Source organism: Manacus candei, unplaced genomic scaffold (genome assembly GCF_025592945.1).
Source record: "Manacus candei isolate 608988 ecotype Guabito, Panama unplaced genomic scaffold, ASM2559294v1 h1tg000256l, whole genome shotgun sequence".
NCBI classification, from domain to species: Eukaryota; Metazoa; Chordata; class Aves; order Passeriformes; family Pipridae; genus Manacus; species Manacus candei.
In genome coordinates, this window is record NW_026138304.1 from 22,501 (window position 1) to 37,549 (window position 15,049).

The 15,049-nt window shown below is 61.5% G+C and overlaps 1 protein-coding gene across 3 annotated transcripts; it reads left to right on the plus strand.

Annotated features, from left to right (window-relative positions):
- Positions 1-8,805: 8,805 nt before the first annotated feature.
- Positions 8,806-14,556, plus strand: LOC127464669 (uncharacterized). 3 transcript variants are annotated; one of them, XM_051775105.1, is made up of 16 exons: positions 8,809-8,914; positions 9,054-9,395; positions 9,636-9,700; positions 9,814-10,236; positions 10,403-10,551; positions 10,776-10,923; positions 11,169-11,356; positions 11,441-11,578; positions 11,856-11,970; positions 12,141-12,278; positions 12,625-12,801; positions 12,926-13,081; positions 13,242-13,343; positions 13,608-13,710; positions 13,952-14,008; positions 14,295-14,556. In XM_051775105.1, the coding sequence occupies exons 2-16, from the start codon at positions 9,281-9,283 to the stop codon at positions 14,498-14,500; spliced, it is 2,280 nt and encodes a 759-aa protein (XP_051631065.1). In that variant the 5' UTR covers positions 8,809-8,914; positions 9,054-9,280; the 3' UTR covers positions 14,501-14,556. The 3 variants fall into 3 exon arrangements, with proteins under 3 accessions (XP_051631064.1, XP_051631066.1, XP_051631065.1); XM_051775104.1 differs by having other exon boundaries at positions 8,806-9,395; XM_051775106.1 differs by lacking the exon at positions 13,608-13,710 and having other exon boundaries at positions 8,806-9,395; positions 14,295-14,394.
- Positions 14,557-15,049: the final 493 nt, after the last annotated feature.

Genomic DNA, 15,049 nt, shown 5'->3' on the forward strand with positions numbered 1-15,049 from the left:
GCCCGGTCCCCGAGGCCCCTTTTGGCCGGGGCAGCTCGCTCGGCAGCGGGCGGCGGCGCGGCGACCCGCTGCGCTCTCCGGCGCTGCCTGCGGGCGGGGGGCGCTTCCCCCGAGCCTTTTCTCTCCCCCCTTTTTCTCTCTCTCGTCTTTCTCTCTGGCTCGCCGTCGCGGCTCCAGCCGCACCGCCGCCCGGCGCTGCTCGCGGCTGGCACCCACGGGCGCCACCCGGAGCCAGGCCGGCACCGGCACCTCGCCTGTTCCCAAGGACACCTGAAAGGCTCGCGGGGCCGCGCGGCCGTCACAAAGCCCGGCACGGTAAAGAAGCCCCTCCCCGGCGGGAGGGGCGACACCTCGCCTGCCACGGGAAGCCCACGGGCAAAGGAGACCGCCCGGCCCGAACACCGGCCTCCGCCGCGCCTCTCGGCCGGCCACGGAGGAGCGCCGGCCCGCCGGGGGCCCTCTCCCACGCCTCCCGAAAAGCCTCATCCATCGTCGCTCGGGGAACGGCCCCACGGCCACTCTCGCTCAGCCTGCCAACCCCGCGGAGGACGGCCCGTGCCGCCCGAGGCCGCCGACGCCGGCGGCCCGCACGCGGTATACTTTCTCCACGGCTCTCCCGGCCCGGCAGGAGGCGGGTGCCGCCGGACGCCCGGCTCCGGACAACCCGCGCTTCCGGCCCTCCCGGGCCCACGGCCGCCTCCGCAGAGCGGTGCCACCGGCTCGGAGGCGTGGGCCGCGGACGGCCCCCGCTCGCCCCGGCGGCACCTCCGGCGTGCGAAAGCGCCACCGACCGCACCGCGGGGCCACCGGCTTTCGCCCGCCTCGCGGCCGTCGGCTTCCCCCGGAAAGGCCGGGGGACGGCGACGGGGAGAAAAACCAAAAAGTCCCCGAAAAAAGCACGCGCGCCTCTCGCTCGCCGTGCTAGCCACGGCCGCCCGGGGTTCGGGGCGGGGCCCGCGCCCCTCGCTCCCCTCTCCCTGCCCACGGGCTCGCGCCTCGGCGGCCGCCGGCCACTGCCGGGCCGCCTTCGCGCTCTCTCTCTTTCTCTCTCTTCTTCCCCGGCGCGCTCAGCGTGCTGCGCGGCTTAAGGCCGCCAGAGGAAAAAAAAAAAAAAAAAAAAAAAAGGGCCGGGAGGGCGCCCCCACTTCGCCCGCAACCCGGCCCCCGGCCGGCAGACCTCCGCGGAACCCAGCCCTCCGGCAGCCAGGCCGGCGGGGCAGGCCCGACCGCACGGGCCGCCCGGCCGCCGTGGCTCTGGTGCCGGCCGGAGAGGAGGAAGGGGCGAGGCGCCGCCGCCTCGCCCGCCAACGGCCATCGTACGTCTCTCTCCGGGGCTCCGGGCAACTCTGTCGGGTTCTCGCTCTGCCGGCGCGGCCGCCGGCCACACCCTGGCCGGCTGGCGCCGCCGCCTTCGGCCCGCTGGGCGGGTCCCCGGCTTAGGGCCGAGGAAGGGGGGACGAACAAAAGAGGCGAGGCGCGCCCAGGGAAGCGCCGCCTCGCCCGACAACGGGCAGTCCCGTCACCGAGCCCCTCCGGCAACCGACCGGGCCCAGGCAAGGCCGCACGCCCACCGCCAGTCCCCGGCACGCCGCCGGCACCGCTGCCGCCGTCAGCCGAGGACAGGGCGCCGCCACCCAGGCCCGGACCATCTTCGGGGCTCTCGGGAGGTGGCCGGGGAAAAAAAGCCCACGCGGGCTCCACCCTTCCAGCCCCGGCCGCCAACTGCCCGCAACAATGCCCGCCGCCACCGCACGACGGGCGCCGGCTTAGGGCCGGCCCATGGGAAGGACGAGACGACGCCGCCTCGCCGCCCTCGCACACCACCGCCTTCGCCCGGGGCCCTCGGGGAGCCGGCAGCCGCCACCGGCTCGGGCTGGACGCTGCTGGGCCCCCGCGGGCCCCCCTCGGCCGTCCCAGTCCCGCAACTCCCTTGGCTGCGCTTTCGCGCTCGGCTCTCGTCTTCCTTTCCCGTCATCGGACCCGCCCCAGGAAGCCGGCCGAGTGCCCCGCGGCTTTCTCGCCGGCCTTCCTGCCGCTCGTGGGGTTGGCCGGCCCGTGGCACGCGCCGAAGGCCGCGCTCGGCAGCAGACGCGGAAGAAAAGGGGCCCTCGGAACCCGCGCTGCTAGACAACCCCTGCCCATAGTACGGACAGACGCGTCCTGGCCCGGCCGGGTCGCCAAAGCGGCTCGAGGCTCCTCAGCGGGGAGGCGCGCGAGAGCAGGCCGCCTCTCACCTCGACCTAACTGGAGGCGGCGCCCGACAGCGACCCCTTGGCCGACTTCCGGGGCCGGCCGCGACAACACGTCTACCCCGAAAATGCCGCCGGGCGCCTAAGTCCCGCCGGAGCCGGGTAGACCTGGTGGCCCGGAGCCGGGACGCCGGCGGGGCGCAGGCCGGCGGCCGCGGCCGCGGCGGCCGGATCGGCCGGTCCCGGAACCGGGTAGACCTGATGCTCGCCAGCCCCGGAACCGGGTAGACCTGATGCTCGCCAGCATCCGGCGGGGCACGAGGCCGCTCGGCCCCGCTCGAGTGGGGAAACGGGTCGACCCCAAAAACCGGGACAACAGGTCTACCCGCCGAGCACGGACAACAGGTCTACCCGCCGGGCTCGGACACCAGGTCTACCCGCCGGGCTCGGACAAAAGGTCTACCCGCCGGGCTCGGACACCAGGTCTACCCGCCCGACTCGGACACCAGGTCTACCCGCACGGCACGGAACACCGGCCTACCCGCCGGGCTCGGGCACCAGGCCTACCCGCCCTACTCGGACACCAGGTCTACCCGCACGGCACGGACAGCAGGTCTACCCGCCGGGTTCGGACAAAAGGTCTACCCGCCCGGCTCGCACACAGGGTCTACCCGCCCGACACGGACACCAGGTCTACCCGCACAGCATGGACAACAGGTCTACCCGCCGGGCTCGGACACCAGGTCTACCCGCCGAGCTCGGACAAAAGGTCTACCCGCCCAGCTCGGACACCAGGTCTACCCGCCGGGCTCGGACACCAGGTCTACCCGCCGAGCGCGGACAAAAGGTCTACCCGCCGGGCTCGGACAAAAGGTCTACCCGCCCAGCTCGGACACCAGGTCTACCCGCCCAGCTCGGACAACAGGTCTACCCACCGGGCTCGGACAAAAGGTCTACCCGCCGGGCTCGGACACCAGGTCTACCCGCCCAGCTCGGACACCACCAGGTCTACCCGCCGGACTCGGACAAAAGGTCTACCCGCCCAGCTCGGACACCAGGTCTACCCGCCCAGTTCGGACAACAGGTCTACCCACCGGGCTCGGACAAAAGGTCTACCCGCCCAGCTCGGACACCAGGTCTACCCGCCCAGCTCGGACACCAGGTCTACCCGCCCAGCTCGGACACCAGGTCTACCCGCACGGCACGGACAACAGGTCTACCCGCCGGGCTCGGACAGCAGCTCTACCCGCCGGCACCCCCGCCGCCGAGCCCAGTCGGCCGCCGCCCTGCCACCTTAAGACAGTCCCGGCTACTCCCCCTTTTTACCCGCGCCACAGACAACGCCCTTTCTTTCCCACTCGGAGCCCCGGGCAGAAACGGTGGCGCCTCGGCGCCCGCCGAGGGCCTCGGCTAAGCGCTTGGAACCCGCTCGAGCCGCCCGACTCGGAGAGTGCGTCGAGCCGACGAGCCCGGAAAACAGGTCTACCCGCCGGCCTCGGCTACCAGGTCAACCCGCCGGGCTCGGACACCAGGTCTACCCGCTGTGCACGGACACCAGGTCTACCCTCTGGGCACGGACAGCAGGTCTACCCGCTGTGCTCGGAGACCAGCTCTACCCACCGAGCTCGGATTATCTTGCGTTTGGTCAGCTTGCATGATAGGGCGACACGCCGTCTGGTACAGGAAGCCAACAGCATACCACCTCAAGTATAAGTGCCTGCTTTACCCATTTTATTTACCTGTGGGCGGGGCTCTGGGTAACAAGCTCAGGCAAGCTGTCACCAGAAATTTGTTTCACCTTTTGATACTACCGCTGGCTGTTGAGGCCAGCTGAACATCACCCCTCCGGCCTGGGGCAGAGGTCGACTTGGTTACCCTTTAACGGGCATCCAGTGGGACCAGCGAGGAGGTGCAACCTCTGGAGCTGTGCCCAGTCAGTAATGCAGAGCCCATCTTACTACTAAGAGAATCATAGTTACTTCCACCAATTTCAAGGTCTTGACATCTGACACCACGAGTCAAATGTCCCCCCCGTTCTCCATTTCAGAGTCTCTTCCCCCTCCCAATTCCAGGGGTTTTTTTCCCCCAATTTTGGGTTGTTTCCCCTCCAGTTTGATGGTCCCTCCCTCCCCCCGCATTTCGGGCTCTCTCCCCCCCACTTCGGGTTGTTTTCCCCCCCATTTTGGGGTCTCCCGCCTCCCCCCAGTTTCGGAGTCTTTCCCTCCCTTTACATGCAGGGTTTGGTGCAGCTCGTACAGACTCAGCTCCCAGGTCTTGTTGGCACTCTGGGCGCTCACAGGGCCAGCCATGGCCCTGGGGGCGAGGGGGCATTCTGTCACCTCGGGACCCCCAGAAACCCCCCAAAAGCCCCCCGGGAATTCCCATGCACCCCTCGACCACCCTCAAACAACTGTGACCATGCCAAACCCCCATGTGCCAAACCTGGATCTAATCAGGAGCAGTGCTTAGGCTGTAATCTCGTTAGGGGCTGGGGAGGGAGGAGGATCTCCAGGTGGCAGAGCTCAGCCCCACACAACACCTACAGCTGAATTCCACATGTGGTTGTCCCAGGAACATCCTTTCGTGGTGAAGTGCTGGCAGGGATTGCCGAACTGGCAGCTGCCCCTCTGGAAAAACTCCTTCTCCCCCCTCACACCCCATCCAGCAACAACCCAGCTGCGCTTCAGGGAATTCCCAAGCTTTTCCTGCCTGGAACTGACCTGTTTCACGGGGCTTGCACACTCCAGTCCTTGGTGTCACCATTTCCCTTGCTGTCTGTGAGGTGGCAAACCCCACCAGCCTGAACCTGTTTCCAGAGTCAGGGAATAAACCCTTCACAAACACCAGGGACACAGCAGAAGGACACGCTCTCCACACAAAGGAAAACATGACGAACACCAAAGTGAGAGTGTTTTCATTGGAAAATCAACTTGGATGGCCACAGCAGAGAGCAGTGCAGCCACTTCCCACTGCTGACACGGGACTGAGGCTGAGGAAACCTAATTCCTCTTTCCTGTCCTTAAAAGGAAAGGAAGTGCTGCTTTCACTAAGGAATACTTTCATGTTTTAAATCTCAGTACCTGGATCCAGTGCACAGACTGGCAGTGACAGCACTCCCAGTGTGGCTTCAAGCCTGTCCCCTGCCCTGTTTTTGGGGACAGTGTCACTGGGGTAACCCGAAACACTCCCACACCCCAGTGGGATGTGATGGTATCGACATCCAGAAAAAAATTCACTCCCTTTCGCACTGCATGGTCTCTCCCGGGTGGATCCCCATGAGGTTTTGGGGGGCAGGAGATTTCCCAGAGAGCTTCAAAGCCCCCCTGTCTTGTGCTCCTCATCACTGTGCCCACCAGCCATGCTTTTAACGTTATTTCCCAAGCAATCCAAACTAATTCCTAATGGACATCTCCCACTCAGCTTGTGGCATCTGCAGCCAAAAACATTCCAACTCCTCCGGGTGACAGGAATCACACACCAGGACCCGAAGAGGGCTCCAGAACACACCTTTTCCTAGCAAAAAGGGCAGGAGGAACCTCTGGACTGGGAAGTGGCTGTGATTAAACACCTTGTCTGTGCTCTGCTCGGCTCTGGCTCCCACAAACCCAATCATGTCAGAGGGAAAGAAGATAAAAACCTCCCTGAGCGCGGCTAAACCGATTAAACCAAGACATGGAGCCATGCCCGGGGGGCAAAGGAAATATAAATGGGCAGCTGTGCTGTCATAAAAAAAGGCTCTGTGATATTTCTTGGGTGACCTTTTATTCGCTCCCATTGCTGGGCAGGTGGGATTGCCCAGGGAAAGCTGCTCATGGAGGGAGAAGGGCTCTTCAGGCTGATGGTTTGCACACCTACTGGGGCTCCAGGTGAGTGGCGAGGCTCAGGTGAGGGAAGCACCAGGTACAAAACCTCTGGAAACCTCTGGAAAGCCACAGGCTGACACACCCATTCCCAGCTGGAATGTGCACCAAGCCTCTCCTGCAAATCCTGCACACACAGTGAGCTCTGCACTTTGTTAATTAAGGCAATGAGTAAGTAAGGACGATGCCACTTTTGGCATTCCAGCTCTTCCCTATTGAGATAAGGACCTGCCTCGCTGCCTGTGCTCACTCCCATCCTCATTGTTGTTATTCCACCATTCCACACCTCCAACCACAAGACAATGCAGGCACAGCCTTGCAAAACCCCGAACTGTGTGTGTGTAGGATAACGACGGGATGGGCATGCAGAAGCCTGGGATTCTTCCAGGGCACAGGGGATGCCACATGCTCTGGGGAAGCAGGATCACCACCTTGGGTGTCACCGCGGGCACGCGGATGCCAGGAACGGGCTGGGAGGGCAGAGGGAATATGGAGAGACACACCCTAAGGCCAGGACGAGGAGACACAGTAAATGGGCTCATTTCTGGCAGGAAAAGGCACTGAGGTCAATGGTCACTCCCCCCGCGCCGCGGCCGCATGAGTGGACAGCATGAGTGTTCCAAGCCCTGGCTGGCCCTGGATTCCAGGACAACCCTTCCAAGGGCTGCTTCCCCCTGCAGTAATTCCTGCGACAGAGGGACAGAAATAGAAGGTTTTTTGGGAGCAAGTCCCAGCTGAGGCTGGAGAACAGAACACTGATGTTGCTGCAGTGAAAGCCCTGTGTTTACTCTACATGGGCAGCAGAGTTTTGAGTGTGTTTTTCAAAAAAACAGGCATGTGCAGCCTCCCTGTGCAGCTGCTGTGAGGCTGCAGCAGGTGTACGAAATCCTGGTGGGAGAGCAGGATTTTAACCTGCTGGGATAAAAAAACAGCCCCTCTGTCACACTGAGCCCACAGTAACACCAGGGAAGGCTCCCAGGTCCTGCTTGGGGTGTTTGTCAGCCACCCCAAAGCACTGCTGTTTATCAGAAGTGCCCTTTCTGAGTCCTTTTGGATTATTCCCCCTTGTTGCTGCTGGAGTTCTCCCCATCTATTGGTCTGGGAAGGGGAAGGAGCACATGGTGCTGCTGTGGACTGGCATGAGCTCCTGGCTTTTGCTCCAACTCTGCCTCTTCCCTCTGCTGAGCTGCCTCCAGCTGCCACAGGACTCACCCACCCCTGTCTCCCCCTAAACTCTGTTTTTGAGTCCCGTTTGTAGGAGCAAATTTTGACTAAAGTGTCTTTTTTGTGTGTGTTTTCCAGACCAGAGGACACAGTGCTGTGTTTTGGCCCATCTCAGCCCTCCTGCAGCCCCCTGTTCCGTGGGGGACAGTGCAGGCAGTAGGTACCTGAGTCCTGTGTGTGCTGATACTCCCAGGAGTCCCCTCGGCCCTCCAGAGCTGCCTCAGCATTACAGAACCTTTTGGATTTAGAGGATTGCAGGGTCTGGATTGAGCAGGGATCTCTGTGCAGGAGCTGTGAGAGGAGGTCACCGGCCCCCCCGGCCTCAGGGCCGTGGGCAGGTGTTGCAATCTGCTTAAATATTGCAGAAAGACTTTTTATATTCGAATGTTCCCTTGAGCAAAATTAAAGCTCATACGAGTTATCTGTTGAGACCAAAACTGTTGTATTAATTGCTAAGAGATGCAAAGAGAAAGAGGAAAAAATAAGAAAAGGTTAGAAAACGCTAAGATTAATTTTTAGGAGCAAAGAAAAAGATTACCACCGCACAAACTACCTTTTCGTCTGTGCCAATTTGTGGAGTGGGGGGAGAGAAAGAAGCGGTTTTCACCTTTTTTTTTTCTCTGGTCTGTGCCGCTTTCAGTGTGATGTTATCTCTTTAGCTGCAGGGGGTCTGGAATGCAGCCAGGATGTAGGCAGGCTTCACTGCTCCCACCGGCCCGGTCTCAGGCTTGTGCAGAGGCCTCAGTCCCACTGTACCTCTCAGGGTGGAAAAACTCACGCTGGTAGTACGGTGGGTCCCGGTCCACTCTAAGACAGCAGAGGTCCAGTCTTCTGGTGATGGGTAGGCAGCTTTCGGTGGCAGGAGAAAAAAGGTGAGGGTGAGGCGGGGAGAAACTCTTAGCTGGTAAAGCCAATTGTCTTTCCCACTCCTCTTTCCCTGATTTTCCCAAATTTCTCTTCAGCTTTTATAGTGTTCAAAGGAGGTAGTCTGTGGTGTTTTGGCACGTAGCCCTGTTCAGATGTTCGCAGAGATATGATAACTGTGAACAATACCAGGATCTTTTGGCAGGAAAACTCCCGTGGGAAGACTCTGGTGAGAACTTCTGGTGGAAAACTGACACAGAAGTTTTGGTAGGAAGTTTTTGACAGGCAGAAACAATGGTAAAACATAATTTTTGGCATTTGTATGTTATCTGTCTGTCACAGCCCGTGCCAGCTTGTGTGGAGGCCCCGTGCCCTTCCTGCTGTGGCTGCGTTGGCAGCTGAGGGGGCTCCCTCTGCTCAGTTTTTGAGCTGTGCCTAAAGTTCATGTCCAGCTGTCTTCGATACTTTGGAGAACGGACTCCTTCCGACCTGGGGCAGGTTGGCCAGGCTGGGGGAGTCCCCCAGGGCGTGTGGCAGTGTGTCACAGGGCCCTTTGTGACAGGGTGGGCATCGCCCATGGCATGGTATGGGGCAGGGTGTCACAGGGCCCTTTGTGACACGTGATGACTTAGTACCGGTGGTGACACGGCAACGGCTCAGTGCTCCTCGGAGCATGCGACGGGGCAGACGGGACGGAGCTGTGCTGTGCGGAGCCCCCGCGCAGCCAACTCTTTCCTTGCTGACCCGGAGCGTTTCGGTGGATTTTCTGTGGTGCGAGTGTCCTCGAGGCCGGACCGTGGGACTTGGTGACGCGGAGCTTTTGCGAGGTGTCCCCAATCCCTGCGGCAGCTGCCCTTGAGGCCGCACTGCAGGCCTTGCTAACCCCTAGTGTTTGCTAGGCTTTTCTGTCTTTCAGGTGCCCTCGAGGTCAGACTGCAGGACTTGCTGACCCATACCATTTCTTAGGCTTTTCTCTCTTTCAGGTGCCCTCGAGGCCAGACCGCAGGATTGGGGACCCGGAAATTTTCCGGAGTCTCCAATCCCTGCGGTAGGTGGCCTCGAGGGCAGCCTGCCAGACTCAGTGACCCGGAGATCTTCCGAGGTGTCTCTCTCTTGCAGGTACCCTCAAGGCTAGACCGTGGGATGGCAGGAAGACGCCTGAGCCTGCTCAGGCCCTTTCGGATGAAGACGGAAGACCCTGGAGCTGCCCCATCCCAGCAGCCTGAGAAGATGGAGCAGTTGCATCCCCTGCAGGAAGGTGAGTGGCACGTCTGGGCCACAGGGCTGGTGGCTGCAGCTGGCTGTGCCTCATCCCATCCCGTCTCCTGGGGACATGACCAGGGAAAGGGAGGGGGGAAGAGGGCCCGGGACTGTTCCCCTGGCAGCTCCATGCACTGGGAATGCCGGGGCTGGCCCTGCCTGTGGAGTGCAGGGCTGGGCCGTGTTCTCCGGCCTGTCCCACAGCCCCTCAGCTCTGACTGTGCTCGCTCTTTGCCAGACCCAGACCGGGACCGGACACAAGAGCAGGACCGTGCCCGTGGCCGCTTCCGCAGGGCAACACAGGTACCTGCAGCCATGGCCTCTGGGCTGGGCCTGCTGTCACTGCTCAGGCTGGCACCTCTGTCAGAACTCACCATGGCACGTCCCTCTCCTCCCTGCTCTCCGTTCTTCTGCAGACCTTTCTGAAATTCGTGGGTATTCGGCGTAAAAGGACCACAACCAGCCCAACTGAGGTCGTGGCACAGCCGGACCCCAGCCCGACTGAGCTCAAGGCGGACTCTGATGTCACCACCGCACTGACTGATGGCACAGGAAACTGTGACGTGTCGCCGACTGTTCACACAACAAAGTCTGACCCTGCTTTGCCTGATGATACGACAGACACCGAGAGCCCATCGATCGATCGCAATGCAATCTCTGACATCGTGTTGAGCGATGAACCGACAAACTCTGACGCTGCACTGCCTGATCTTGCTGTGGAGGCCGACGCTGCAATGACCGAGGGCACTCCAGACACTGACCTCGTGCCCACGGAGAGTGTGAATTATGCTCCCACTCCAGATATTTTTGAGGAGAATGGTGTCTCCAGTCCAGAGCAAGTAAGCAGCCTGTGTCCAGGGCTCAAGCCACTCCAGGGGTTGTGGCCCCTCAAGTGAGCTCCCCTGGGCCCTCTCAGCCTTTGAGGCCAGCACAGTGTGGTGGGAAGGGAAGTACTTGTCAGAGAAGCTGGGCAAGTTGGCAGCTCTTCCCCCATGCCTCCTCCAGGTGCCAACCTTCATCAGGAACATGCACCAGAGACTGACAGCCAACGCAACTCCAGAAGAGAAGCTGCTGGCGGAGTTTCTGAGGGTGATTGAGGCACACCCTGCTGATGTTGTGGTGACCCTCCTGCACTGTGCCCCATCGTGTGACAGGTACATGGCCTCCCTGACTTCAGGGCTTGGGGCTTACCAGCCTTTCCTCACCCTGTCCATCCCGTCCCACGTGGTCTGCCAGAGGGATGGAGAGTTCTGGGACCCTCTGGCCCCTCTGTTTCCCAGCCCTGCCATGTCAGCCCCGATCCTGCTGCCATGGTCCCTCCCTGCTCCTCAAGGCACTTTGGCTGACACCCCCCTGACACAGAATTCTGGCCCCGCAGAGCTGCTGCCATCATGTGGAAGACCATCGCCTCATCGGAAACGACAGTGGAGAAGGTGCTGCCAAAGCTGCTCTGCATGATGGAGGACTGGCCACTGCACAGCACGTCCACCTCCGACGGGGACAAAAGAGATATCTTTGCCCTGGCTGTGAGTTTCTGGAACTCGACTTTACTTGCCCACAGGTCGCTTCTCCAGCAGCTCTCCATCCTCCCCGAGTGCTGCATCTCCCTGCCTCAGGAGCTGGGCTGCAAACCTGGCTTAGGGGCAGGTTCAGGGGCACCAGGCTGGGGGCTGCCCCTGCATCTTCCCTGGCCTCTCCCTCCCACACTTGGGCCCTTTCATATGGACATCTGGGCACTGAGAGCTGTGTGCGGGTGCTTTATCTTTTGCAGGCAACCAGGGTGATTTGGGAGATTCTCCAGATGCTCCAATGCCCAGAGCCATTGACAGAGTATTCCCCCCGTCTCCTCGTGGATCTGCTCCTCCAGATTTTCATCAGCACAGAGCAGATGCCAGAGGAAGTTGACGCCTTGTGGAGGGAATGCCAGGAGCAACGCAGCCTTCCCACAAACTCCAAGAGGTGCTCAGTCCCAGTCCTGTCCCTCTCATGCCCTCGGGGCTGCTCAGGGCTCCCAGCATGACCTGGGCTTTGCTCTGCACACAGCTTTGTAGTGCTGACCTTGAAGGCCCTGCTTTGTCGTCTTGAGTGTGAAGATGTGGTGGTTTCAATGGAACGGAAGCGTGGCTGGGACACGCTCCTCAACTCTGACACCCACCACTATGCAGTGGGTTTGCTGGCCAGGTGAGACTCCCTTGTCCCCGCTGCCCCTGTCATTTCTGCCTGTGCATGCGGCACCCCACACAGTGCCCGTGGTCATGGGCCAGAGGGCCTTGTCACCCAGGGATGGCCGAGCAGAGTGGAAAAGGCTGGGAGAGGCGGCTGCACAGGAGGAGCCACTGGTCAGAGTGCCCTCGTCCCCTGCCGGGGTGCTGGGGAAAGACCAGGACTCTGTGAGACCGTCCCGGGAGAGCTTTGCCCACCCAGCTCAGGGTTGATGGTGCCTGTTTCCCCCTGGCAGGGAGATGCGTCGTGCCTCGAGCCCCTTGTATCACCGGATTGCCCTCTCCCTGCTGGGGCTGCTCATCAGGGAGAAGCCCGGTTGGGAGCTTCCCGCCGTGGCATTCCTTGTGGAGGTGAGCCTGATGGCGAGCGCTGCCTTGCTGACCTGCCTCTACCTCTCTGCCCTCTCGCAGCCGCAGCTGCCCGGGACGGCGCCGTGCCCTGTGCTGCTGCCTGGGCCCAACCCTGTGCGGGTCTGGGCTCCTGCCGGCCGGGCACCCCCTCACTGCTCCGTGCTTTTCAGGTCCTGGACTGCCCAGACATGACTGAATGGAGTGACAGCTTCCTGGAGATCCTTTCCAGGCGCCTGTGGAGCCAGTGCACAGAGATGCGTCGCCTGGTGCTGAGAGGTCTCGTGGTGCTGAGCAAGGATCCTGGGATGGTGAGGAAGGGGCAACTGGCTGAAGCTGTGCCAGCAGCATGGGGCTGGGGAGCGCAATCGCTTGGGCTTGGCTGGGCCAAGGGGAGGTTTAGCTTGGGGAGTAGGGAAAGGTTCTCCACTCAGAGGGTGCTCTGACACTGCAACAGGCCCCACTGGGAAGAGGTCACAGCCCCAAGGCTGCCAGAACTCGAGGACAGCACTCTCAGGGACACGATGGGATTGGTGGGCATGGTCCTGTGCAGGGCCAGCAGTTGGGCTCAATGATCCTTGGGGGTCACTTCTAACTCGGGATATTCTGGGATTCCGTGATTCGTGGCTTCACAGCACAGCATTGTGTTCCACACAGGCTGACGGCATGCGGAGCCTGACACAAAGCCTCATGGACGTACTGTGGGATACAGACGGAGAGCTGGTCAGGATGGCCCTCTCTGTGTTCATCAATCAAGTCCAGGACAGAGACATCCAAATCTCCACCCCCACTGCCCTGCAGCTGGCTGAGGTGCTCCAGCCCCTCTTTGGCAATGTAAGGCTCTGTGCTCCCCCCGCCCCAGGCACTGGGTGCTACCAGCAAACTGTGGCCTGTGGACTTGCAGGCTTGTGCCCTGGTAGGCCTGGAGCTGAGGTCTTTTCCTCTTCCTTTCCATCAGGACAATATCCATGTGCAACTGCTCTCCATTCAGCTCTTCCGAAAGGTGATGGACTTGGGAGTGGATGAGGGAAAAGAAGCCCTGAAGACACACGTGGTCTACAGCCTGCTCCCACTTTTTTTCCACTGGCATAATGAGAACCAGCACGTGGCAGAAGTGAGAACTTGTGGGGTCTGGTGTCCCCGCGGCAGGGGGCTGGTTTGCCTCGTGCCCTGGCACCTCAAAGGCTCCAGTCTCTCCTCCTGGCCTTGGTCCAGGGACACGGGTCCTGTGCCCTGGGCTGTGATGCCATGTCCTGCTCTCTGTTGCTCTGCAGGCCTCTCGGGAAGCGCTGCTTGGTGCAGCGTGGTTTCTGAAGAGGAGTGATCTTGTGAAGCTGCTGAAGATGAAGCAGTCTTGGAGGTTCGGCGAGTGCCTGGTGAGGACGACCCCACAGCCCCAGCCCCCAGTGCCCAGAGTGTGGGGCTGGCACTGTGCCCCTGCCCACTGCTGCAGCCACCTGTGGGACAGCAGCCTGCACCCCACAGGCTGCCGCCTTGCCTGGGGCGTGCGGGCTCCTCTGCCCGCTCCTCTGCCCCCGAGCCAGGGTGCCGCTGGAGCCCAGTGCTGGGCGCAGGCAGCAGCCAGCCAAGGGGCAGAGCCCCAGCCAACCCTTCCCTCTGTGCCCTACCGCTCTCTCCAGCTGGAAAAGGACAAGGGAAGAGTGGCCAAGTATCTGTGCCAGACCCTACCATACCTGGAGAGCCCACAGGAGCTCGTGCGAGAGGCGGCCCTCAGGTTCATTGGTGAGCCACAAACTCGCGGTCCCTCCCCGCCCCGGCAGCAGGATGCGGCCCAGGGATGTGCTGTGGAGCCCTGAGTGCCCTGGTGGCTGCTGCCAGCCTGTGCCAGCCCAGCCCAGGGGCATCCCAAGGCGGGAAGGCCCCGGGCTCAGCCCTGCCAGGGCAGGAGGGCGTGTGGTCGGACCAGCAGCGCCGCCGGGGGGGAGCTGTGCCACTGGGGCCGTGACAGCATCTGTGTTCCCAGGGGTGGCCGGGAGGTACCTGAAGGGACAGAAGGTAGACCTGCAGATCGTCATTGATGGTGAGTCAGGGCAGTGGGGCTGCTGAATGGAGCACAGAGCCCGGGGCAGGGAGCTGCAATCCTTCCCTGGCTGTGGAGGGCTCTGCTCCCTGCAGAGATGAGGAACGGCTTGGGCAGAGCAGAGAGAGATTCCAGGGGCACGGGGGGTATTGGTGGCCAGCACCTCCTGGCTGATCCCGTTGGGCCCTCCTCTGTCCTGGCCATGGCAAGAGTTGGGTGGGATGGTCCTGGCAGGAGGGGCTTCTTGGCTCGCCAGAGATCTGCTCTCTGACCTTTTCTCTTCCAGTTATTGAAAACATGACTCACGAAAGTGCTGCTGTCAAAAGCCTGGCACTTCAAACCCAGAAAATCCTAAGAACTGTCCAGAGACCTGAGTCTTCTCCAGGTTCCAGCAGTTTGAAGATCAGCTCCAGAATGTGCCAAATAGGGAGGCTCCTCTGTGGGGCAGCTGCTGGAAGTCAGCGAGGAACTGATCCTGGGAAGCCTGTCTGATGGGACAGGCTTTCCCTGAGCCTGCGGGAAAGACCCCTCTCTGCAACAAGTTCCTCTTACCCTAACTTGAGAATATGAAATTCCTCTTAGCATACACAGAATCTCAGGAGTTTTTTTGGTGCCCGGTGTCCACAGGGCATCTGGGAAGAGGGGAAAAAGGGCCCTTGTGCTCCACAACACTTGCCCAAACGTGCAGTGGGGAAGGGAAAGTGCCCAAAAGGCCTTGGGGGCTTCTGCTGGAGCCTCAACACTTCCAGCAGAGTGGATGGGCAGAGCCTGGAGCTGTGGGGATCCCTGAGAAGCTGGTCCTCGGAGGTGGCCACAAGTCTTGTGCCAGCCAGGAAGCAGCATCTGTGGCCTGCCCGTGTGGTGCTGGGGCCACCCCAGGGAGGGCACGGGGCACCTCGGGCCACAGACAACCCCAGCAGGCTCTGCACAGGAGCAGCAGCACCCACACAGTCTAGAATTTTGGAAGTCAGGCTGGCAGCTTCAGTGCAGGGCTGAAAAAAGCAAACAACAGCCCTTCTCCCCAGGAAAGAAAGGCTGCAA

Coding starts and splice junctions, on each gene's coding strand:
- LOC127464669 (XM_051775104.1), top strand. CDS start 9,281: ATGGCAGGAAGACGCCTGAGCCTGCTCAGGCCCTTTCGGATGAAGACG. Junction 11,357..11,440: donor CTTCCCACAAACTCCAAGAG/GTGCTCAGTCCC, acceptor CTCTGCACACAG/CTTTGTAGTGCTGACCTTGA. Junction 13,344..13,607: donor GGAGGTTCGGCGAGTGCCTG/GTGAGGACGACC, acceptor CGCTCTCTCCAG/CTGGAAAAGGACAAGGGAAG.